The sequence below is a fragment of the Colletes gigas genome, unplaced genomic scaffold (assembly GCF_013123115.1).
Source record: "Colletes gigas isolate AHSC1104 unplaced genomic scaffold, ASM1312311v1 Colletes_gigas_Sc00003, whole genome shotgun sequence".
Lineage (NCBI taxonomy): Eukaryota > Metazoa > Arthropoda > Insecta > Hymenoptera > Colletidae > Colletes > Colletes gigas.
In genome coordinates, this window is record NW_025106632.1 from 5097474 (window position 1) to 5122367 (window position 24894).

Here is a 24894-nt window from a genome sequence, read left to right on the forward strand (position 1 = left end):
GTTTTATTCAGTCATTGAACTATATCTTTCTCATTGCGACGAGTTTACGCGAACGTAGACGAATATTCGGGTAAATATGGATTACGATCGCGACGATGAGCTTGCGAACGGAAACACTGTTGCTATTTCTGACGCGACGGGGAGAGGGTAGAGGAGCCGAGAAGGACTTTTAGGGGTTGACGAGCTTGAATGACTCATCATGCAGTTATCCCAGCTGCGCGTCATATGGCAGTCCCGTTGGGTGTTTCCAGTGCTTGGAAATAGTCTGTTCCGATAGACCAATCCGTTTATAGGGAATGTGACAAAAGTAACTCTTTAATTTGTTCACCGCCATGACGATCACTGGTGACCGACGCCTCAAATTTATAATAAATGAACCTTGATACTTTACGATACTAAAATTGTATCACTGTTGTTGTTACGAATACTATAAAACAATAGGCACTCTATCGAATTATTTTTTACAATTTGAGCAAACGTCGAGGGCATCTTTAGACACTAAAAATATCGTAGCAGTAAACGTGTTAACGAATAGACTTAGTAGTACTATTTTAAAACTAGACTGAGATATTAATTGCAAAAGAGAATAAATTACGAATATAGTTACGCTACGTCTCACTGTCGTTCTTAGCGTAATAAATATACAAATTAACAAACATAATACGAATATCAATGTTATCCATCCAGTTTTTTTATTTTATAATTTGAAACTGTTTTACCTACTGAGTAAAGCAATGCTGTCTGAAGCTACGGAATTTTCTCCAATGTGTTTCCAGCACCTTGATCCAAAAACGTAGACTGATGACGTAGCATCAGAGCCGTTCCACCATAGACTAGGGACAGTGTAGACCTATCATCTAACGCATTTTCATGTTACCACAAACTAGGTATAGATTAGATCCATCACTGAATGGGACACGCAAAAGTTATAAAAGTCCCAAGGCTAAACTATTTTGGCTCACCTAACAAATATTATGAGATATTCACACTGTATGAATATTCAAATGGTCCTCCATTGCAGTCTAAATACTTTGTCAATCTGTTCATTTATTACTCAACACTTAACGATTGTTTTAAATGTACGCTAATACTAGTATTTCACATCCATCTATGATTTACGAAAGGAGTCATATTCGTATAAACTATGTTCCAATTTATACGAGTACGAAGGTAATGGCAGTTTTCTCTGATCGAAGAGGTGTCGCCACGTATGAGGGGAACCGTGGAACCGACATGCAATGTCAAAACAAACCATGAAGGAGGACGAAATACTGACAAACTCGCAAGATATCATGGACGAAACGTTAAACATGGACCTCGCTATCAATCCGGAAAGACAGAGATTCCCATTTTGTATCGTCTGGACTCCGCTACCGATTTTAACGTGAGTCGAGAAGTGAAATAACCTCTCAGCGATTGGCCTCATAGATTTGTGGTCGCATGCGTGACTTGCGATCTTTATTCTCGCGTTCGATTAGATACTAAATCTAATCGAATTCTATTTTTAAGCAATTTTTTTTCGTTTCGTTGATAGGTATTTTTTACCATTCATCGGTCACATGGGCATCGCCACTTCTACCGGTGTGATACGAGATTTCGCGGGCCCCTATCATGTGTCCGAAGATAATATGGCATTTGGGAAACCTACGAAATATTGGCAATTAAAACACACCAAAGCCAAAGGGCATATTCAAGGATGGGACTCGGCCGTTTCGGAAGCCAGTGAAATTTACAAGACCAGAATGGTTGGTATCTCTGCGTGCACGAAACTTTTTTGAACCGATTCACCGTAAATATTTGTTCCCGTCGCAGCACAATTTATTTTGCGACAACTGTCATTCTCACGTGGCCACGGCGTTGAATTTAATGTCGTACGATAATTCGAACAGTTGGAATATGGTCAAGCTAGCTTTCCTCATGTTCGTGTACGGAAAATACGTAAGGTAAAAACTTGGACCTCAAACGTTCCTCAGAGATGTGCACAATTTTTATCTAGATAAAAATTTCGTACAGGGAATAAAAGATGCACGGAATTCGAATCGCAAAATTGAACCAATAATAACGCTTTTATAAAAAATGATAATTTATTTGTATAGCTACTCGAGAGTTCGTCGTCTAAAATTTTGTACGTCTCTGACATTTTTCTTTTTTTTTTTTTTTTTTTTTGAACATCTGATACGAACGAATGCATTTTTCTTTCAGTTTTCTAGGTTTCCTTAAAACATGGTTGCCGTTTTGTCTGCTCATTACCGCCATCACATTGTTCTGCCTGTTTCTGCGGTAATTTTGACGCAGATTTAGTAAAATTTGTCCCGGTGGCGTTCAAGTCACGCGTCAGAGAACACTTTCATTGCGTATAATGTGCGGAGTGGTTAAGATTTAACATTTATTTAAAACACTCATCGACTTTCTAAAATTAAACATATGTTACAGATACATATAACGTTGTGTCATATTATATAATAGAAACTTAAAGCTATTGACAAACGATATAATACAAATACAGGTGCGTTGAGTTACGCATCTTGTCTTGATAAAAATAAATGTGTGCTCGTATGCATTGGGCGCATAGAGAATGACACTCTTCCAGGGGATAGTCGGATTCTCGTTTAAAAAAAATCGATCCGTTGAAGGTCGATTTTCGAGTTACTAAGCATAGCTTAAGTTGGGCAAGTTTTCTAAAGCGAATAACGAATAGAAATGTTGTGTTTGTTCGCAAGCTGTCTTCCGTTTACGTTTCATGAATGGATAATATTGCCTTTTTTGAAAATAAGTACACTTCAGAAGGAATAAATAATCTTGTGTAACTTCCAATAATTCTATAAGTTTAATAGAAAAAAAATACACGCATTTCGCGTAATATTCGAAGAAAAAAGTTTGTTTCGCGGGAGACCAGAAAGATCGACAAACTCCTTGGAAAGATTAATTTCCAGAAAATCGATTCAGAACCGAACATTACCGATTACTTTCTTAACCTTAAAACAACGTATAAAAAGCTTGTGCAGACGAACGACATCGTTTAAATTTCTGCACAAAGAGGATAACACAAACTGGAAACGATATTACGCGCAAACGGTGTTCAGAATTCATGTCCATTTATATACGTATAAGAATATCACTCGGCATTTGTACTATTCATCTCGCTTACCACACCTTCCTCAACGGAGAAGTTGTAGTTGTAATTTTGCAACTCTATATTTTCTATGTACCACAAGACTTCGCTAATTCTGAGTTTATCTATCTCTATGTCATTCATTACTTCTATCTGTTTACACAATTTAAATGGCACGTCATTCAAGTAATGCATGCCATCTCCGTGAACATGGTCTTTTGTAGAGTCCGTTGGTAGGGTCGTCGAATGTACAGGGCCGGGTGGGATGTACGGATAGAGATTATTGCCATGATATTCCGTCGCATCTTGAGCCAGGTCTAACGGCAGCGGCGGTGGTGGTGCAGGATATTTTTTAATGTGTACAAACCCCTCTGTCGTTGAATCCGAAGTTTGTTCTTCTTCTATAAATTCAGGCTGCGGTTCTTTTTGGTATTCCTTTTTTCCAAAAAACCAAGACATTTTCTATAAAGACAGACAGGTATAATATTAATTGTGTATATTTAAGAAACAAAGATATCCATAGCTTTTGCAAGCATTGTTTATTAACTTAAAATAAACATTTAATAGAATAGCTACAAAAATATGAGTCAAAAACTAAAATAAGAATGAAAAGTCTTCGAACGTCTTCAGAAATCGAGTAAAAAGAACGTTCTTATTATCTATCGTTAAAGATACGCAAATTAAGAAATTTTAGGTTACGATGCTATTTTTATTGACCACTGCGTCAACAAGGGGTCAAAATTGTTGATCGGAACGTTTATGACAATAAATTATGCTTGTGAAAGAAAGACGTATTTTTATATCGACAATTGATCACACATGTTTAAAAAGGTGCACAATTAACTCCATGGAAACGTGATCTGTCACGACAGTCAACACAACTTTTACAATGCGACGTTGATGCAATACGCGATCGCGAACGCCGTGATTCACAGCTCTCGAAATAGAGGCGAACAGAAAATCAAAAATTACTCACATATAATGCACCAGAGTTCGTACGAAGGAATTATTATACAAGGAATTAATTTTTCGTTCAGGATGTAATCATCCCGTGGCACTACCGCATTGACGTTACGCCGTAAACGTGAACACGGCTTGCGACTCGGATATATCAATTTTCGATTAGGGGAAGAACATTGCTGGCCACTTATATTATCGCAATCGATCGAGCGTAATCAAACAAACTTCTTGAAATGTCGTGGATCACAAAAGCCGAAATGCTTTTGCAACCGTACGTTAGATGGTAGCATCGTAACGAGGGAACGAGGAAGAAACGGAAAAGGGACAGACGATGTGGAACGTCACCGCCGCAATCCTTGTCGCTCGAGGTCGTCGAAGGTACAACAGTCGGTAGTTGGCAAGCCTGAGACGATCCGCTAGGTTGTAGGTTAGAGATAGCTGATCGCGTAGCTACACGGTCGTGGCATCGCGGGTATCGGTGAATACGTTAGCGCGTAATCGTGAGAAGTTCTCTCGTGGACGGTTTTTCGCGAATCGGTCGATCGTCGTTACGCCTTTGTGGATTCGCGAATAGTTCCGTCGCGTCGCATCGCAGAATCCAATTTGCGCGTTCCTCGTGTTGTGGGAACGCATGCGTGCTACCAAGGTAACGAAGTGCGTCTGGCAATAATCGGACGGACTGTATAGTTGTACGAGCCGCGTCGAGGTAGCAGCTCGATCGCATTGTTTTTATGTTTCCCGTGTGTGTACATACCGTGCATATACGCTCTGTCTAAGGCGTATCGCGACTGCCTTGCGAGTGTCCAGCGTTTTCTACCGTCTACGCATCGAGTTCTATCCGAGTGTCTGTGGCAGAAGAGGAATTTACACGTCGGTCTGTCGCTAAACAGCTGAAACGTACGTTCTTCGCGAAGGTGTGGCAACGTTACCAGTGAGTCTCAGTATTGGTGGATTTGCGCGTACCGACCATCGCTCGTTCTCCTGTTTCGCTACCTCTCCAACTGCGTTCCGCTCCTCTCCTCTCTTTACCTTTCTTCTTCCCTCCTCCGTTTCCGTCGCCGCCTTTACCTCTTCGCTGTTCCTCGCTCTCTTTTCGCCTCCTCGACCGTTCCTCTTGCCCGTGTTCCGTTTGCGCGTCGCATTTTTGCCACGTGTCGCGCGATCAAACTCCAGGCTAACGTTCGCCAATCGAACGTACGAAGGAGCCTTTACACCCGTTACCTGCTCGTTAACAAGACGACTTTTTCTTTCGTCACGCTCGGTCGTTAGACTCTCGAGGCGACATACAAAATTGGATCTTCCATTTCGGGAGTTCGAACGACGACGACGACGACGAGCCTAACCGCTTTCGATTCGTTAACCGCTACCGTTACCGCCACAGCCACCGAGACGGACATGTACGCGCGAGTACGGACACCGACACCGACACCGTCACCGACACCGACACTGACACCGCAAACCGTCACCGCTTACCGCCACCATCGCGATCGGGACGGTACACACACGCCGATATGTTGGAATTCGTCGGTGCCCCGATCTCCGGCAACAAAACGAGTGCATTCTCCAACATCTCTCGCGTTTCCATAATTCCCCCTTCAAGGTCGGTGTACCGATAAACCAATGGCAAGCAATATCCTCCCAGCCGGGACGTTCTATCCGTTTTATCAGCTGTTATTATGTAAATGATATTTTCGCCGTTGCACGGCTGGCGAAAAGAAAACGCTTTGTTCTACGACCGGACAGCTACCGTTCGAATATTTGTCCCGCTCGATCGACGATCTTTCTGGATCCCGGGTCCCGTTGTTTCTCGTTCGCGACGCGTGTTTCGCTGGAAAATATTAGTTCCACCGTGCCGCTAAACCCGTAACAGTCTCGACGTTCGTTATCGACATTTTATCCAATAGTCAGCGAACTCCGGCTCAAACTTCGCGTTCGACTTCCGGCTCGGGCTACCACATCCAGAGACAATAGAGTCAACGACGGTACCGGGGGTGTCTGTGTGTGAGCGCGTGCGCACTAGTGTGTGTACTTGTGCCTCCGTGCGCGGAACCACGATCAATGTAGCTCATTCGTATAGTAACGTTCATTATATATTTATTAATCGGCTACGATCAAATCGCGATCACGACGGGCTAGGACCTTCCGTGTTTATCTACGCACGACGGATGTACGGTGCGTATTGGTTTGGAAAGCGACGTTGCGTGGCCAAAATGAATAATTCTACTCATTTTTTTCGATTAATATCAATTGTTTGAATCATATATGCGAAGAGCATAACTGTACCATTAATTGCGAATTTCTTGCATATTATTTTTCGTTGCTATTAGCGTTAAGCAAAAAATAAACGTAATAGGCACATTTGTCTGGAATATTTACTATTTTTAAATTCACTATCGTGAAATTAGTGGCTGATAAGCGGTCATCAATTTATCACTTAATTTTAAATTATTTCAATAAAAAATTGTAAATCTAATCATTTTGCAGAATCGAACATCCCTAACTCGAAGTTCGCGCTGCGATACGCGAGTAAGCTGAATTTGATCTCCCAACAATTTTAACGTCTTTTAGCGAACGTCAAGCGGTTGACGGATAAACGTTTTTGAAAGCATGAAGTCGTTGTGATAAATACAAATTTCCATGAGTCGGAATAAAGCAGGCGAGTTCGTAACTACGAAGTCAACGGTTCGCGCGCGAATGTCGAGCGTAAATAGGTTAGGAAAACCCCGCCGATCATCGAGAGGACAGACACTAACAACGGTGGTCCCTTCCTACTTTCACATTGGGTATAACAGCGATGGCCGTTCGAATTTGTGTCTCGATGGAGATTCGAAACTTTCAAGATCAAAAGTTTTCGAATTCGAACGTTATTCGAACCCAAATGATGTTTTCGAGCGTCTCGACAGGTCTTGATCAGATGTGAGATGTGAGATCTGTTTTAAAACCGGGGACAGTTATAATATCCATAACAATATCATTTTAGTATTAAAAACTTGGAACAAATTCCGAAGCCGTAGATTCGAACAGCCCGTCGCTAGAAAATTATTTGATTATCGTAAAGAGTGGGGTCGCAACTTGCGAAAGGTTGGGAGACACTGCACTAGATTCACGATGCTCGGATGCGCGATGGGTAATGCGCAACGCATGATGGAGGAGTAAATAAATCTAGATAGACGCGTTGTTTCCGTCGGTAGTCGGTGCCAAAAAGACGCGCACGTCCGTGCGTCACGGGCAAGGTTCGAATCGCGTGTTCGGCGCGGTTAATTTCACGGATGGGATGCTGTAGGAAAAAAATTTGTCTATTTGCGTTTCAGGGAACGACGTATGCGACGAACACGGAAGAAGTTTACAACGTTGCGGCGTTGACGGTAAATGCAGGGTACGGTGAATGTTGGAGGAAACAGAATGTCCAGCGAGCAACCGCGAGCGAGCGCCGTTGCGACCAAAGGTAAGTTCTCGTGCATTTTTCTCCGTTCGTTCCGCTTCGTGGTATCGCCGTGTCTTCGAGTCGGAGAATAGGGGAAACAATATATCCGAGAGCCGTCTGGTTCTTGTTGCACAATGGTCGCTGTCCACTTGTTATTTTTTCGAACTATAGACACCATAGACGTAGATGGCGTGCGATGTAGGCTACGTTCTCGCTGTTTCTAACTTCGACTTACATCTCGCATCTTTTTATCCAGTTGTCGCTTCGACCTAACCCTATTAAGTTACAATTTCACGTTTAACGTAAAACAATATACAGGGTGTTCGGCTATTCCTGGAAAAAATTTTAATGGGGGATTCTAAAAGCCAAAATAAGACGAAGATCAAGAATACCAATTTGTTGATGGAGGCTTCGTTAAAAAGTTATTAACATTTAAAGTTCCACACGTACTGAATTTTTTTCTCAAAAATGCGTAGGATTTTGGGGGTATGTCTATTCACCAAAAATTATTGTAATTGACGCTTACAACTGAAAATAATTTTTCCAGAACGATTTGAATTCTTTTTTTTTTCGTCGAAAAATTTAGACACGTAATTAGATTTTCGGTAAGGAATTTTTTCTCTCGAAAATGTGTAGAATTTCGAAGGTATGTGTAATGACCAAAAATGATTGTAATTGACGCTTACAACGGAAAATAATTTTTCCAGATCGATTTGAAATGTTTTCTTTTCGTCCAAAAATTTCTAAATAGATTTTCGGTAAGGAATTTTTTTCTCGAATTTGCGTAGGATTTCGAGGGTATGTGTAATGACCAAAAATGATTGTAATTTACCCCCGGAACCAAAAATAATTTTTCGAGAACGATTTGAAATTTTTGAATTTAATTGTTAATAACTTTTTAACGAAGAATTTTCGTCTTATTTTGGCCTCTAGAATCCCCCATGAAAATTTTTCCCAAGGTGGCCGAACACTATAAAAATATCGAAGGAAGTAATACAAATATCTCGATCCACCTTGCGTCGAACCTACGAAACATTCTTTGCTAAGAGCGTCGTGTCGACGTAGCGGACCAACGAAGTTTCGGGGGACGCGATCGGGTTTATTTACATCCAACTTGGCGTTCCGTGCAACGTATCATAGAAGCAGCAAGAAGAGTGGCGTGGTTATCGACGAAGGCAAACGGAGAGTTGCGGTTGATGGTATATTCTAGCAGCGTGGGAACCGAGGGTCGTGGAACCATCGTGACGCGAGTGTTAGAAAACGATCGCGGTCGCGGGCGAACATTCTCGAAAATAATTCTTCTCGCTCGCGCGTGTTTTCTTCGATTTTACTTATTTACTCTCGTCTCGATGCAACGTGAGAGGTTAGCATCGAGTATCCCATTCGTAAAATCACCATTTATAAGTACCATTTAATTGCCATTTAACTCCAGGCTTTAAGGTTAGATTTATGGATCGCATATGTTTTTATCGATACGAGTTTTCTTTTAGTTCTAATACTCAACATAAACGGCTAACGAACAGTATTTACCAGTTCCGTGACTTTAGGTTAGGTGTTTGAAACCTGTGAAATTGACGGGTGCTTCGCAAGTCTAGTGTAAAAAAAAAACGTTAATTCGGCTCTGTAAATATCCCGATACGCGTTAGACGCCAGCAGCTTTCGCTTTACGGCTGATCGGGGAATCATTGGCGCGCTCACGACGTCAACGCGGAGGTTTCATTCATCGTTTCGTATATATTTTCGATCCGTGCCACCCCTTCTCTTCCGCGATCGCACTTGTTGCCATTGAGCGCCGGGGCGAGTCGTACGCGCGCATAGATCATCGATGCGGACGACGCGATGCTACGGTACAGAATGCGTTATAATTCGTGGAGCGCGGCGAGGGGACTAGCGAAGAGAGAGAGCAACGAGACGCGGAGTAGTTATTATTTTCGACGGAGTCGACGCTATTTCGGAGCTCGAACGATTTACCTACCCGGTTCGTGCGCGGTCGCGGGCGGGTGGGGGCTGTACGCCCACAGTTGGGCGAGTCTATAGAACGATTAGACGTTCATAAATAACTATCGAACTAATGGTTTTTTTTGGGCATAGATGGCTCGATACTTTTTTTATAGGGAACGGCGAGCCGTGTCGATCGGTGTAATAAAGAATGTATGATTCTCAGAAAAATAAAATTAACCTTTATATGCTCGACGAAATTTCCATAGTGCAATATTTCTTCGTAACATGGAATGGTAAAAATAGACATATCCCAATTATAAACCTGATACTATTGAAACCGGAAAAAGTTCGTTGATTGTTCTAGTTTAGTAAGCAGTAAAGTACACATGTATTGTGTGTTTATCGCAGTTTAAGAACGAGTATCGTCTGAAAGGGTGCAGTGTCGCGTATCATTCATAAAAGAATCGCAATTTTGCGTCTACGGTAACGATCGTGGGTTATTCTAACGCCGGTGACCCACTTTTCATTCAAAATACGATAACTCGGCAACAAAAATTTGTACGTCGACTTTCGAGGGGTCGTTGTAAAGAGGAGGCTTCTCCCTTTGAAGCCAGTGTGAAATGAATTGTGAAAAAAATTTATCAAACTCCGTGGAGTCGTTTCAATTTGGAGAATTTTGGCACCGAAGATAAAAATGTTTTCGAAAAAAATAGAAACTATACAGGGTGTTCCGCCACCCCTGGGAAAAATTTTAATGGAAGATTCTAGGAGCCAAAATAAGACAAAAATCAAGAATACCAATTTGTTGATGGAGGCTTCGTTAAAAAGTTTTAATAATTAAATTCAAAAATTTCAAATCGGTCTGGAAAAATTATTTTTGGTTGCAAGGGTCAATTACAAGCATTTTTGGTGAATAGACATACCCTCGAAATCCTACGCATTTTCGAGAAAAAAATTCGAGTAGGTACTGAAATTTTTCGGCGATATTAAAAAATTTCAAATCATATTAAAAAAGTTATATTTAGTTACAGGGGTCAATTGCAAGCATTTTTGGTGAATAGACATATCCTCGAAATTCTACTGACTTTCGAGAAAAAAATTCGAGAAGGTGTGAAATTTTTCGGCAGAAAAAAAAATTTCAAATCATTCTGGAAAAATTATTTCCGGTTGCGGGGGTCAATTGCAATCATTTTTGGTGAACAGACATACCCTCGAAATCCTGCGCATTTTCGAGAAAAAAATTGAGTACAGGCGGGACTTTAAACGTTAATAACTTTTTAACAAAGTCTCCATCAACAAATTGGTATTCTTGATTTTCGCCTTATTTTGGCCTCTACAATTACCCATTAAAATTTCCCCCAGGGGTGGCCGAACACCCTGTATATTAGTCGGAGATGTGAAACGTAGACGTTGGCAAAATATGGCTCGATTACATTAACCCTATACACATAGTTTTTACGATATGTCTTTGTCCTTATGTTATGAACTGAAAATTATTTGCATTGTCTCCATAGCGGAACCCTCGAGTGCAAAGGGTTAAATTATAATGTTTGAAAAATATTTGAAATTGGTTTTTCTATAAACGCGTGCCGTTGTCGAGCTCTCGCCCTCAGATCTCGAAACGCCTCGATTGCTTCCGTGAACCCCGTTGGGTGCGCCACTGGGCGGGGGTGGGAGACAGTGGTGGGAGGTGGATGAGGTTATCTACGGGACGTGGAGGGGGTGGTTGGGTAAAGAGACGACGAACGGACAGGTAAAAATAAATATCGAAACGCAGCGGGGATCTTTCGATCAGAAATAGATCGTCGATCACCGACCGTCGTCATCCGTCATCCGTCATCCACGACCCGTCATCGGTCGCTCGTCGTTTCGTAGCCAACGATGATGGGTCGAGGGGGGGGCGGGCGCGGGGGTCGACGTCGCGCGCCACGGCGCAACGTTTGTCGCACGGCCGCACGGTTCGAGCTTTCTATTATTAGACGGCCCGATCGGGTATACGGGCATCGTCAAGGCCGCGCGCGTTGCGAAACGATTATCGGTGGCACATGTTGCGCCCGCGCTACCAACCGAGCCGAATCGACCGACCGAGGCGTGGCGAGGCGAGACGACGCGCGATCGGTTCTCCATCTTTTCTCCCTAATCGCGCGTCAAGTCTCGATTAGTGGTGAGACTGATATCGATACGCATCGATGGTCAGGGCTGTGCCTGCGTATCCTGGCGTACGGGGCAACCATGGAACATTGTGTCCTCTGTAAATTTCTCTTCCGTTAGACACATCGGTGGGAACTATGGTCAAACTTAAACTTTAATCGTTAAACTTCGTTTGAGGGGGGACCAAAAATTTTGATCATATATTTTGTTTCCCATCGATACATTTTGACGTGCAGAAATCGAAAATGCAACTCGTAAACGTAGAAATTATTGTTACTAACTTCGTTCGGTAATAGAATATTCATTTATTTTAAATGTCGAATCACTCGTAAAACATGTTTGAAAAATGAACATTTGCGAACAGTTTTATTTGAATGCTAGGTTCCGGCTATCGGCACACCTATATTGTACATGTACAAGGTGTTCGACCACTCTTGGGAAAAATTTTAATGTGGGATTCTAGAGGCCAAAATAAGACCAAAATCATGAATACCAATTTGTTGGTGGAGGCTTCGTTAAAAAGTTATTAACAATTAAATTCAAAAATTCCAAATCGTTCTAGAATAATTATTTTCGGTTCCGGGGGTCAATTACAATAATTTTTGGTGAATAGACATACCCTCGAAATCCTACCCACTTTCTAGAAAAAAATTCGAGGTGTGAAATTTTTCGACGGAAGAAAAAAATTTCAAATCGTTTTGGAAAAATTATTTTCGATTTCGGGAATCAATTACAATCATTTTTAGTGAATAGACATACCCCCGAAATCTTGCGCATTTTTGAGAAAAAAATTCAATACTAGTCGAACTTTAAACGTTAATAACTTTTTAACAAAGCCTCCATCAACAAATTGGTATCTTTGATTTTCGTCTTATTTTGGCCTCTAGAATCTCCCATTAAAATTTTTCCCAGGGGTGGCCGAACACCGTTTTTAGGATATGATACGTATATTTAATGCAATAAACATTCGTTGAATTGTTAGAAGTTCATCATATTTTTCGTTGCATACTAAGAAGCTGCGGTTTCTTATTATTTTGCATTCTTCATTTATGACTCCCAAGAACAACAGCGTGGCCCATTGGAGGAGCCTATGGCCCCCCTGTCGGGAGTTCCAGCATTAGAGAGGTTAGGTTAGCCACCGTTTGAGAGCAAATCTCTTCGATGGACACCAGGCCAACGCGACAGTGTTTTCCTCGTTCGATCTCGTCGTGAGTGTATCCATTAGGAGATAATCCTGCGGCTCAGCGGGTGCGTTTCGGTATGTAAGCTATTCGTCGACTTCTCAAATGCGAAGTATGCCGCCTGAAGATGTGAGCAACGGTGCTCACCAATATGATCGCGATTCCAATGCCTTTCAGTGTCATGATTTTTCGCGTATTGTGTTCTGGCGCCGCGGACCATGAAAGAAACTCCACCACGTCTTTTGCCATTTGCGATACGGTCGCTGGTACGCCATCTTCGTATTCGACGCACCCATCGTAAAACATCTGTGAAAGCAAGGAGCATGAAATTTAGGTTAGGTCAGTGGTTTCCATCTTGCATTTTTAAAAACGATACCAATACGTTTCTGGGATTCTTTCAATTAAAACTAGCCCAAACACTATACAAATCAGATTACGTTTACCTAACCTAACTTCCTCCTATTATAACTCTTTGTCAAGCAATGTTCGAATTCGCGTGACTTTCCCTATTGGGTCCAAATTTTTCGGAAGGTAAACCAGATATTACTGTACTAAGTTCTAAACTTTTTTTTATCATTGATTTATTTTGAATTTGCCATAAAGTTCTTTTTTACGCGTGTAACGCGAATATTTCACGGCCCATCAACAGCTGCCCTCTCGCGCCCGAATTAGCGATAGGATCGCTGTACGACGACCGATCGTCACCGAACAGGGCCGATCGCCGCCGAACTGGAACAGTTCGAATTCGTCCATGCGACAACAGACTAATACTCTCAGATTAGATTAATATAGTAGTCGTTTGTATGATTAAATAGAAATAAGATTTGTACAGTAGTGATTTTAATAGATTTTGATTTGTGATGGCGATACACTTGAATCGTATCGATATTATCACTAGCGATACGTGCAATTAAATTAAAATGTAAAGGTTAAATACAGATGAGTATAACTTCTTTTTGGGGTACCATTGGTTTTTTAAGGCGGACCCTTATCTAACGAAAGTACATACTCGAGCAAATTAAACTGATCGGAAACTTAATTTGATCTAACTCGGAAGTTAGGTTATGTTAGGCAAAGTATCTTCGAAAGCAGTAAAGAAGAGAGATTCGAGAAAGAGAGAAAGTATCGTAATGCTTGGTTCTCAAGTTCATAACGTACTTGTGCCATCCTGGTGATTTTGCCGGGAAAATAAGTGTTAAAGTATTGTCCGTCTTCTACTCGCACGCCCGCTGGCGGCTCGGTCCAGCCAGTCAGCAGGGAGAACATGTAATCGGTACCGCGTCTTCGCGTGTAAACTGCGTACGTCAGATCCGGTGGATTCGCGCCAAAGTTTGCTGCTCTGGCCGCTTCCTCGTTTGGAAAAGGCGATGGAACCCTGTCGGGCAGTTTCGCTGCCCTCTTGTAATGGTTGCCCTCCTGGTCGGGACCATCATCCACCTGCAGTTTACGATTTATAACGTATCTTTAAACTGCAATTTATCTTAACTAACGTATACAGGGTGTCCAAAAAGTTTGAGACCAAACTTATACTACGTGTTACTCAGGTCAAATACATAATAAAAGTTCGTATAAACCTATGCCCGAAAATGCTTTATTGGAAAGATCTTTTAAAAATATTTACGATTTATTGTGTCAGTTGTAAGAAATTTTTGAAAATTCATCTCTCTGCAAGAATGCACCGTTCGTCGAATTAGCGATTGTCGAACTCTTGTAAATGCAATATCGTATTTTTTTAAATCAACTATTTTACGTAAATTTTGGAACGCTTATATCTTTTTAATAAAGCATTCTCGAGCATAAGTTTATATGAACTTTTTTCATCTATTTCGTCTCGGTAATACGTAGTATAAGTTTGATCCAAATTTTTTTAACACCCTGTATATCCCTGGGAAAAATTTTAATGGGAGATTCTAGAGGCCAAAATAAGACGAAAATCAAGACTACTGATTTGTTGATGGAGGCTTCGTTAAAGAGTTATTCACGTTTCAAGTTCCGCCGGTACTGAATTTTTTTCTCAAAAATGCGCAAGATTTCGGGGATATGTCTATTCACCAAAAATTATTGTAATTGACACCCGCGACCGAAAATAATTTTTCCAGTAAGATTTGAAATTTTTCTTTTTTGTCGAAAAATTTAGGTAATTAGATTTTCGGTAAGGAATTTTTTTCTTGAAAGTGCGTAGGATTTCGGGGGTATGTGTAATGATAAAAAATGATTGTAATTGACTCCTGTAATTAAATATAATTTTTTTAGTATGATTGTAAATATTTTAATTTCGTCCAAAAATTTCAGTACCTACGCGAATTTTTTTTTCGAAAGTGGATAGGATTTCGGAGGTATGTGTAATGATAAAAATTGATTGTAATTGACCCCTGTAATTAAATATAATTTTTTTAGCATAATTTTAAATATTTTACTTTCGTCTAAAAATTTAAGTACCTATGCGAATTTTTTTCTCGAAAATGAGTAGGATTTCGGGGGTATGTGTATTCACCAAAAATGATTGTAATTGACCCCCGCAACCGAAAATAATTTTTCCAGAACGATTTGAAATTTTTGAATTTAATTGTTAATAACTTTTTAACGAAGCCTCCATCAACAAATTATTATTCTTTATTTTTGTCTTGTTTTGGCCTCCAGATTCCCCCATTAAAATTTTTCCCACGGGTGACCAAACACTCTGTATGTGTATAAAATAATGAAAAAAAAAAAAAAAACATTAAGTTGCGGAAAAGTGAAAAGGAATATTAGGCGGAAAAGTTGCACAACCTCGAACTCGGCGGCGATAGCTTTGACCTCCTCGCTGGTGTGCGTCACGTTAACCAAATCGAGGAAACGAACGTAACGAAGGCTGTGACACGTGTGGCACACGGTTCTATAAACTTGCCATCCTCTTCTCAGCGCCGCGTGATCGAAGGACTTGAACACGCCGTTGAACTCCCAGGGATACCTTGGCAAAGAGATCGCGATGTCGCGCGCCTTGACCGATTCGTCCAGGAAGTAGAGAACCGCGCCACATCCGCCGACTATTCCCGCAACGACCCCGAGACACGCCTTCCTCGTTTTCCCGTGAATCGTCTTCGACCGCGGCTTCTGCTGCATCACGTGGTTCACGATGTCGAACGAATTCTTACGTCGAAATTTACGGTACGCCGTTGACAGAGCACGAATTCCTCTCGCGACGACTGTTGCCATCGTTTCTTCGTCGGATTGTCTTTCGACAGCAAAACAGACGACGAGTGAATTTCTTTGCGCTCGTCAGGAGGGTCAATTTCACGTGTAAAAAGTTGAAGCTAACTTTGCAGCGTTACCTAGAATATTATTATTAACTAAAATCTTCTGACTTGTCTTTTGAATGTAACTTAGAATCGGATAATTTTTATTCCAATTAAAGAATAACGAATAAACTCGATTATCTCATTTTTATTATTATCACATTATTTACATTGAAATTTTAGAATGAATTTTCATTACGTGTAATCAGACACGTTATCCCCGTTGAACGTTGTATGTTTACCCGCATTATTTTCTAACCTATAGATTTGCAGTTTTTGCGCTGGTTATGCAATGTTGCAATCTAGCCTGTTCAGTATTAATGATGTAATTAGAGTTGAAACGATTAGTAATTAAACGAGCCTGATCTTTAAATAATTCAGCGCCACATAAACGATTTCAACGTTTTTCCTTCGTTGTCGGAAGTTGGATGTTTTATTTCTTTGCACGGGTATATCGATGCGATAAATAACGAGACGAGCGTACGAAAAAAAACTTGTACGTGCCTCTCGAGTACGTTTTTGTCGCATTTATAAACTATACTTTGCGCAATTTGTATCTGGAAATACATTTGACGTAATGTTTATAACCGAAGTGTATCATCTTAAATAGCATCCATAATTCACGGTTGTTGGGTTCACAAAGATAATCTTAGTCTTCGTATATAAACTGAAATTGGAAATACAGTGTTTTGATAAAATAGCAACCATACGAAGCCAAACAAAGAAATAAATATAAGTATTTTACATAAAAGTGATACTGTTCTTTCTTGAAGTATATTCCAGTTCGTGCAAAAAATGTTAAATTTCCTAACCTCTTCCTTGGTATGAAAGCGACGTACAGTGGGGTATTTTTATTCTTCACAAATGTGACAAGACAAATGCTCGAAACTCAGGATTATTTCGCTAATGTACAAAGTGAGAACACACGAGTTTACAAGTGTTCTCCTTATTCAAGGTTCTGATGCATTTCGGAGAAAACGAAGGAATGCTCGTCGACTTCCAGTCACAACACAGTAAGCGTAACCCGACACCAAGCGTGACCGCGAAACAACACGTTTCCAACAAATAACTTGCCCGGTGGCAGCTAACAACAGACACCAAACTCCTGACTAAAAAATGAAATGAAAATGGAACATATTCATTTGGGTAAAACTCAAAAACCATCAGATATATAAAATGATCCTATCATACAGGGTGTTCGGCTATTTCTGGGAAAAATTTTAATGGGGGATTTTAGAGACCAAAATAAGACGAAAATCAAAGATACCAATTTGTTGATGAAGGCTTTGTCAGAAAGTTATTAACGTTTAAAGTTCCGTCGGTACTGAATTTTTTTCTCGAAAATGTGCAAGATTTCGGGGATATGTCTATTCACCAAAAATAATTGTAATTGAACCCCGCAACTGGAGATAATTTTTTTAGAACGATTTGAAATTTTTTAATTTCGCTGAAAATTTCTAAATAGATTTTCGGTAAGGAATTTTTTTCTCGAAAGTGCGTAGGATTTCGGGGGTATGTCTATTCACCAAAAATGATTGCAATTGATCCCCGCAACCGACAATAATTTTTCCAAAACGATTTGAAATTTTTTTTTTCCGTCGAAAAATTTGGGCATCTTATCGAATTTTTTTCTAGAAAATGGGTAGGATTTCGGGGATATGTGTAATGACCAAAAATGATTTTAATTGACTCCCGCAACCGAAAATAATTTTTCCAGAACGATTTGAAATTTCTTTTTTCGCCGAAAAATTTGTCTACTTTTCTGAATTCTTTTCTCGAAAATGCGTAGGATTTCGAGGGTACTAGACACACTTAATCATATCGCTCGTCATTTAATTTCAAAAAGGAAAATAATTGTAAATGGAAATTTTTAGGTTAGATAATTTTGAATAAATTTTTCTTCATAGGGATATTTTCATAAAATGACTTTTTTCCCCGCTTTCTCGGTGAGAATACCCCACTGTAAGGTGTCCCTAGAAAAGAATATCTCCTTGGAACACAGTTGTTCGGCGATCGTTCGTCGATCGCCATTCCCGTCGCCTCTCGAGCGTCGGAAATGCGCACCCAGCTCGTTCTTTCGCGAACGTAGATGTTCTCTCGTGAGTTACGTAATACGCACGACCGGCCGGCGTTACACAACATTTTACAATAAAGGCGTCGAGTGTATTTCCGCGACGTTATAAATAAACTACTTGATTATGCTCGGCATTATGCATGCGCACATATTGGCGAGCTTACGTCGAATCGGACCTTCTCTTTCTTTGTTCTTTTTCCGTCAGCACCTGCTGTCCCAACCTATCAAACACTTTTCCCTCGATTCAAGCGCGTGCGCGCGCGCGCGCTCGGCCATCGACACGGTCGGACGGCGTCGTAAAAATGGTTCGCCCCGCGCGTGTCCCGTTGGCTTCGTCGAACGTTTTCGACGAATTTGCCGTATCTTCAACAACTTCAGTTACGAAAGAAACGAGAGTTATTGTGCCTGCGATGAGTGACAGGTTTAAACGAAGACGTTCGAAACTACCCAAGGTAAATGCTTATAACCATCTGGATCCGGAGATTACAAACATATTCCGCTCTTTGGCACATCTCTACGAGATGATATTTGGACTTGGAATAGGCTAACCATCTAAACGTCGTCCGAGTCATAAAGGACCGGATGTACTCCCACACCTGCCAGACTTTAGTTTGCATAATGAAACTTTCTAGGTTATAATGAAACTTCGATTATAAATAACTAGGGGAAGAATAGGTATAGGGTAATTTTCGTTTTGGCTCCTTTTATTGCTAGAGTCTAATACAATTTGCGGTACTCGGGTACGAAATTCTCGCCATATTTCGACAATTGGTACACCCAGTGACCCTCGTGTAATAATACAAAGAGATGTTGGAGTTATTTACATGTTTCTACGTTAAACATTTTCCTCTCGCGTCCTCCTTCGGGATCGCGAGATGCACCGAGTAATACACTCGATCAGGGTGATGGGCACGTTAACGTCAAGGACTTGGCTGATAGCGAAGGAACAACGATAACGTTACAGGCAATAATCGTCGTGACCACCGGACTAGTCTAATAATAGGTACCAACGTATCGATCCGCCACCGCGAAAGACACTGCTCTCGTCGAACTAAAACGCGTTAGCGACAGATTGGTTCGGTCGACGGAGTAACGAAACGACGCGATGATCGTTATCAACCGGCACAACGGACGGTGCTATTTATATCCTAATTCCAAGAGCCACGACGATCAATTTTTTAGGGATTATTGTTTACCTTTTTCCAAACGTTGACGAATAAGAAAATACTCGTAAATACGCTGTAAATACTTTATTTCATTTTTAGTCAAGCGCGAGTGGACTTTTTTTTATTAAGGATCTTTAAAAATTAATTCCCAAAGTAAAATATTATAAGAAAAATAAAAGTGTGGAAATCCTTGTAAGTGCAATTCCAAGAGCCACGATAGTAAATTTTTTAGGGATTATTGTTTACCTTTTTCCAAACGTTGACGAATAAAAAACTACCCGTAAATACATTGAAAATACATTATTTAATTTTTAGTCAAACTCGACTGAACTTTTTTTTACTAAGGATCTTTAAAAATTAATTCTGAAGGTAGAATATTAAGAAAAATAAAAGTGTGTAAATCCTTGTATTCGTGGATTCGGTCCCTAATTCTAACACAGTTTATTTACAAATTATTTTACGTAACACCTGGTACGACGCTATAAAATCTTCTTCGGATCTAATTAGGGTTTCGGTTTATTTCTGGACGAGCAATATACTTGAATTGTTCGAAAGCAGAGTCGTGTCGTAACAGCGGGGGAACGTTTGAAATTACGGAAACGAAAGTGGACTGTTCGTCGTCCAATTCGCATTTCCGCACACCTCGATGAAAACACGCGTTCGATTACGCGTACACTTAGGCCGCGCCCCACGCCTGCCCCTTCCCCACTCCCCCCTCCCCCTCCTCTCCTCTCCACCGCCCCCTTTCCCTCTGCACGGACTCGGATCCTCGTCAACCCCCGCACGATTCTTCGGTGTTCCCATAGCAGCATTGACCGATTCTATTTACGTAACGTTCTTGTTTTCCTCCCTTGTCCGTCCTCGACGATCTTCGGGCAATTCTCCGGGCAACGTCACAGTCACAGCCACTAGCGATAGAGCTAAATTACAGGAACCTCCGTTATCCGAATATTCAGTTATCCGGGCGCCCCACAATTCGAACGTTTCACTTATCCGAACAGAACGCACTGCGTATTTGTTTTCTTATTGAAACTTCTATTATAAATTCTTTTTCGACGAATGTAAATTTTTTTTTTTTTTGTTAGAAGGAATCTTGATGTTATGGGAGAAACGTGTTATTCCGTTGATTAAAATTTATTTTTCTCGTTTAACGACCAACCGGGGAATAATCGTATATTTTATTCGTTGTTTGAAATTCATATCTGGGAAAAAAATCGTTTCCGTGTACATTCAATGTCGCGCGAGTAAATAAAAAGCGTTAGAGAGTAGAGTCGCCTATTTTACGGGTACACGTGAGTTTAAGGTTGCGCGCAGTCCAACACGTGATGCCATTTGTCACGTGTCTATACACAGGCACGAGGATTCACGTGAACTTAACCATTTCGCAATTAAGAGCCACAGTTGCATTATTCAGTAATTTCAAATAAATCTTTATCCGGATAATATCGTTTTATTCCGTCAATTTGCACCGGATAGACATCGCTTGCTATTCGCGGCGATCTCGCCGATAGTTGCATTAACGATGTTTTTCTGAACGTTTGTATTTATTTGATTCTTACACATTTACAATGTTATCAGACATTATACACATGGATGATAAAATAGAATTGCTAGAAATATACCTCCATAGAACGAAATTTTAATCGATTGTGCAATTAATTAAACAACTAACGGCAATTAATTTCAGACGCTATTGAAAGATCAAAATTTCAATTGCGATTGAAAAATTAGATTTTAATCACGATCGTTACTTTCCGATTGTGCGCGACAATTAATTCTATTATTAGCAGTGGCTCGACGAGACAGAAACTAGCGCCGATTACTCATCAATCTTGAATCACGGGAAATACACAGAATTCGTACGTTGATAAAAACATTTTGCAAATTTATGAACAGGTTATACATTTATAAGCAACCGTTATTATACATACAGGGTGTTCGGCCACCCCTGGGAGAAAATTTTAATGCGAGATTCTAGAGTTAAAAAGTTATTAAAAAATTAAATTAAAAAATTTCAAATCGTTCTAAAAAAATTATTACTAGGTTCTGGGGTCAAATACAACCATTTTTGGTGAATACACATATTCCCGAATTCCTACGCATTTTCGAGAAAAAAAATTCAGAAAAGTAGACAAATTTTTCGGTGAAAAAAAAATTTCGAATCGTTCTAAAAAAATTGTTACTAGGTTCTGGGGTCAAATACAACCATTTTTGGTGAATACACATACCCCCGAAATCCTACACATTTTCGAGAAAAAAATTTAGGAAGGTAGACAAATTTTTCGGTGAAAAAAAAATGTCGTATCGTTCTAAAAAAATTATTACTAGGTTCTGGGGTCAATTATAATCATTTTTGGTGAATAGATATACCCCCGAAATCCTGTCCATTTTCGAGAAAAAAATTCAAAATGTAGACAAATTTTTCGGTGAAAAAAAAAATTTCGACTCGTTCTAAAAAAATTATTACTAAATTCTGGGGTCAATTATAATCATTTTTGGTGAATAGACATCCCCCCAAAATCCTACGCATTTGTGAGAAAAAAATTCAATACGAGTGGAACTTTAAATGTTAATAACTTTTTAATGAAACCTCCATCAAGAAATTGATATTCTTGATTTTCGTCTTATTTTGGCCTCTAGAATCCCTCATTAAAATTTTTCTCAGTTGTGGCCGATCACCCTGTATATTTATAAATGTGCAAATCTATCAACAAATGGTAAATTTATAAACAATTTGTAAACTTTTTTATTTTACAATTGTACTGATACTATCCGCATGGTTTTCTATCAACGTTCACGCGAAATATTTCGTAAATGTAGGATGGATTGCACGATCATGTTTTCTACATTTGTCAAGTATGACGCAACTAAACGAGGAAACGATTTCCGTATTCATAACGCAACCTACAAATTTACTTCGTTTGCTGATTTATTTACATTATTTCCGTCCACGACACGGTCACTAGCAAATACCTAATTTTTTGCCATTATATATAGCCACTGCAGTAAATTCGGTTCGTTTGAATGTTGTCGAGCTATTTAAACTTGGTGATAATAAAATAAACTTGGACGGTTGAACGGAATACTTGCCTAAGTAGAAGTTATAACATCAGCGTTACTAAATTGAAGTTGGATGATGTGCAAAAATACACAATGAGTCAGCTCCCCGTTACTTTTCCGTAAAGCCTCGTGTGTGTTTGGAATTGCACGGAGTCGCTATCGACCTCTAGAGGTCGATTCAAAATCGAATCGTATCGAATCTGTGACGTCAGATACGAATCGCTTCGAACATTGAACGAGGTTTGAACATTATGCAGAAAAATAAATAAATGAATTTTCAGATCGTAAAACTTTTTATCAATTTTTGTTCTCGGAAATGTACTTAACGCGTTGACTGTCTTGGGGAGAATTTAAGGAAATCAAACTAGAAATTATATAGATAATCTGTAATACTTTTTTCAAAGTTACTATTAATTTTTCCTTTTTCACATGTTGCTGTTTACAATTTTTTAAAATCTAGATTTAAGTACAAACAGAAAAGTCTTGCACGTCACACTGGAAGTAAAATGAAAGAAAGTGCATTTTCACCCTGAAAGAAATCGATTCGTGCTAAAAACGGATATAAAAAAAATCGAAAATCGGTTCCGATTCGGGCATTCTTAGTCCTTGCTGTGTGTCGTCGCTATCGTCGGACCCCGGGTCGGTTTCAGTTGCGTCCAATTCTTGGGTGTAATACCTGTGACCGTTGGGCAAGCCGGGCGCGTAAAACAGTCGTGCGAAGTTTATTTTCATCGGCTCCATTTATTTTCGCTCGGTTTGCCGCCGTTCCCCAAGGATGCTAGAACGGTCTGGCGTACGCGCTCGATAGCGCGAGGACACGTTCCCGTGGTGCTGGGTACGCGGCGGTCGCGCGACGGGAAGGGCGGGGGGAGGAGAGAGGACGCTAGCGACACGAACGTCTGGTGGTTGCAGGTTCGGCCGCCGCGCGACACCAGAAGAAAACGGTTCGCGATACGCCGTGGAACGCGGGCGAAGAAAAGGTCGCTTTCACCGCGATGGAAACCGCGGGCAGGAACGCAAAAGACGACGATGATCCATATATTTCGGATCTATTCAGAGCCGGGTTTTGGTATCCTGCCAAATCTATTTTTCCAAGCGAAGGCGGGATCGCGTATTGTGCCCGTGCTAATTTCGTCGCGTCGTAACACACTCCGTTCTCGCGGTGTGGGTGTTGCCCTGTCGCTTCTCTCCTCGCTCGCCGCGAGTCTTTCCGATCGTTCGCGCGCAACCAACGTTTTCGTTGACCGCCCCGACGACGGTCTCGCCATCCACTTCGTCTCTCCGCGAATCGACCAGATCGCGAGAAAAAAGAAAAAGTACCGGCAGCCAGAATAGAATGAATTTTATTTTCGTCGAAAAATAAAGAACCCGGAGTTCTTTCGATGTATCTCAAAACACGTTGGAAGTTTAAAAAGAGTATTCCAATACGAGTCGTCCCCTTTTTAACCTTTACCGGTTCAACCTCCGAGAGTCAGGGGCATTGTGCACACAAGTTGCCCTCCACGTGACAGTCACGGGCGAGCTCGGCTCTTACACATTGACCAGCCCGTGTAAATCGTACATGAGCTTTGTGGTACCTGTTTCATAGTATCACCAGAGCACGTAAAACGTCTTTTTCGTATGGTTTTATGATACGGAAGGAGAATTATAAAAATATCAGATCGACATCCCGAAGGTCTTGTACTCTCCTCGATCGCGCGCCATCGAGCAGTAACGATACAATAGTTTTATGCGCATCTCTCTTCGCGCGTAACATACATACGCCATGGAAGGGATGGCTTCTTCGCTAGCAGCGACCGTGCCTCTGTATTAGTATGGTCAGATCCTTTTTCCCCGCGAGTACTTGCAATCTTCTGTTTCGTTTCGTTTAATTCTGTAGCTTTTTTTCGGTCACGTTCCGTTCCGTTCCCACGATCGCGGCCGTTGAATCGTCTGCCTCGGGGCCAACACCAAAATCCTTTTCAGCGGCTGGACAGCGCGACGGGAAAGAACGCGTCGATCGATCGCCGTGGCTATTTCTATTTTTATCGCGACAGCCCGTTGCTACGCGAACGGTAGTGTTCGCGCTTCGTCGTTGGTTCGACTTTCGCGATTGTAAACTCGAGACGCGCGTCTCCATCGTCCATTCTTCTTTCTTCCGTCGACGACGACGATTCTTCGTTTCGATTTCTTGCTGGGTCTCCGCGTATCCACGCCTATAGCGAGTCGCGACATTATTGGCATCGATCGAATAGAAATCGACACGCTTCGTAAATTTACTTTTTTTTTATATAGTTTTTGGTTTCGATTTAATTTATCGACTTCTAATTAACATTCTGATTTCAGTTTAGTTCTCAAAATTTATTCCATATACAATGTTTTCATATTTATCAATAGAACCAATAGAATCAAATTATGTCGGTAGAATTGAGATCAGGCAATTGAGGGGGTGTATAAATAAGGGAAACTTTCCACATTGACAAAAAAATCCAATATCAACATTTTCGTCCGTTCAAACGATTACCAAATGTTCTATTTCTATTTATAATTTCTAAGCGCGGGATTCCCGAA

The 24894-nt window shown here is 40.7% G+C and overlaps 4 protein-coding genes across 11 annotated transcripts in view; 2 read left to right on the forward strand and 2 right to left on the reverse strand.

Annotated features, from left to right (window-relative positions):
- The first annotated feature begins 1172 nt into the window (after positions 1 to 1172).
- On the forward strand, positions 1173 to 2341 carry LOC122404571 (transmembrane protein 222). The gene is made up of 4 exons (XM_043408646.1): positions 1173 to 1384; positions 1535 to 1745; positions 1813 to 1943; positions 2203 to 2341. Exons 1-4 carry the CDS (start codon positions 1239 to 1241, stop codon positions 2282 to 2284), a joined length of 570 nt encoding a protein of 189 aa, XP_043264581.1. The 5' UTR covers positions 1173 to 1238; the 3' UTR covers positions 2285 to 2341.
- A 774-nt stretch (positions 2342 to 3115) lies between these two features.
- Positions 3116 to 4076, reverse strand: LOC122404574. The gene is made up of 2 exons (XM_043408650.1): positions 3932 to 4076; positions 3116 to 3574 (listed from the first exon to the last, which is right to left on the reverse strand). Exons 1-2 carry the CDS (start codon positions 3959 to 3961, stop codon positions 3116 to 3118), a joined length of 489 nt encoding a protein of 162 aa, XP_043264585.1. The 5' UTR covers positions 3962 to 4076.
- Positions 4077 to 4832: 756 nt separating this feature from the next.
- LOC122404566 (histone deacetylase 4) overlaps positions 4833 to 24894 on the forward strand; it is a 58686-nt gene continuing 38624 nt past the window's right edge. For 5 of the 8 annotated variants that reach the window (XM_043408628.1, XM_043408630.1, XM_043408638.1 and 2 more), the window contains exons 1-2: positions 4833 to 5003; positions 7384 to 7517. In XM_043408628.1, coding sequence (XP_043264563.1) covers positions 7442 to 7517 — 76 coding nt within the window. In that variant the 5' untranslated portion in view covers positions 4833 to 5003; positions 7384 to 7441. Of the gene's footprint in view, positions 5004 to 7289; positions 7306 to 7383; positions 7518 to 24894 lie in introns of those variants that run through there. The other 3 variants (XM_043408633.1, XM_043408635.1, XM_043408629.1) reach the window with 2 other exon arrangements.
- LOC122404570 (cytochrome c1-2, heme protein, mitochondrial-like) lies at positions 12504 to 16157 on the reverse strand. The gene is made up of 3 exons (XM_043408645.1): positions 15539 to 16157; positions 13928 to 14206; positions 12504 to 13075 (listed from the first exon to the last, which is right to left on the reverse strand). Exons 1-3 carry the CDS (start codon positions 15962 to 15964, stop codon positions 12830 to 12832), a joined length of 951 nt encoding a protein of 316 aa, XP_043264580.1. The 5' UTR covers positions 15965 to 16157; the 3' UTR covers positions 12504 to 12829.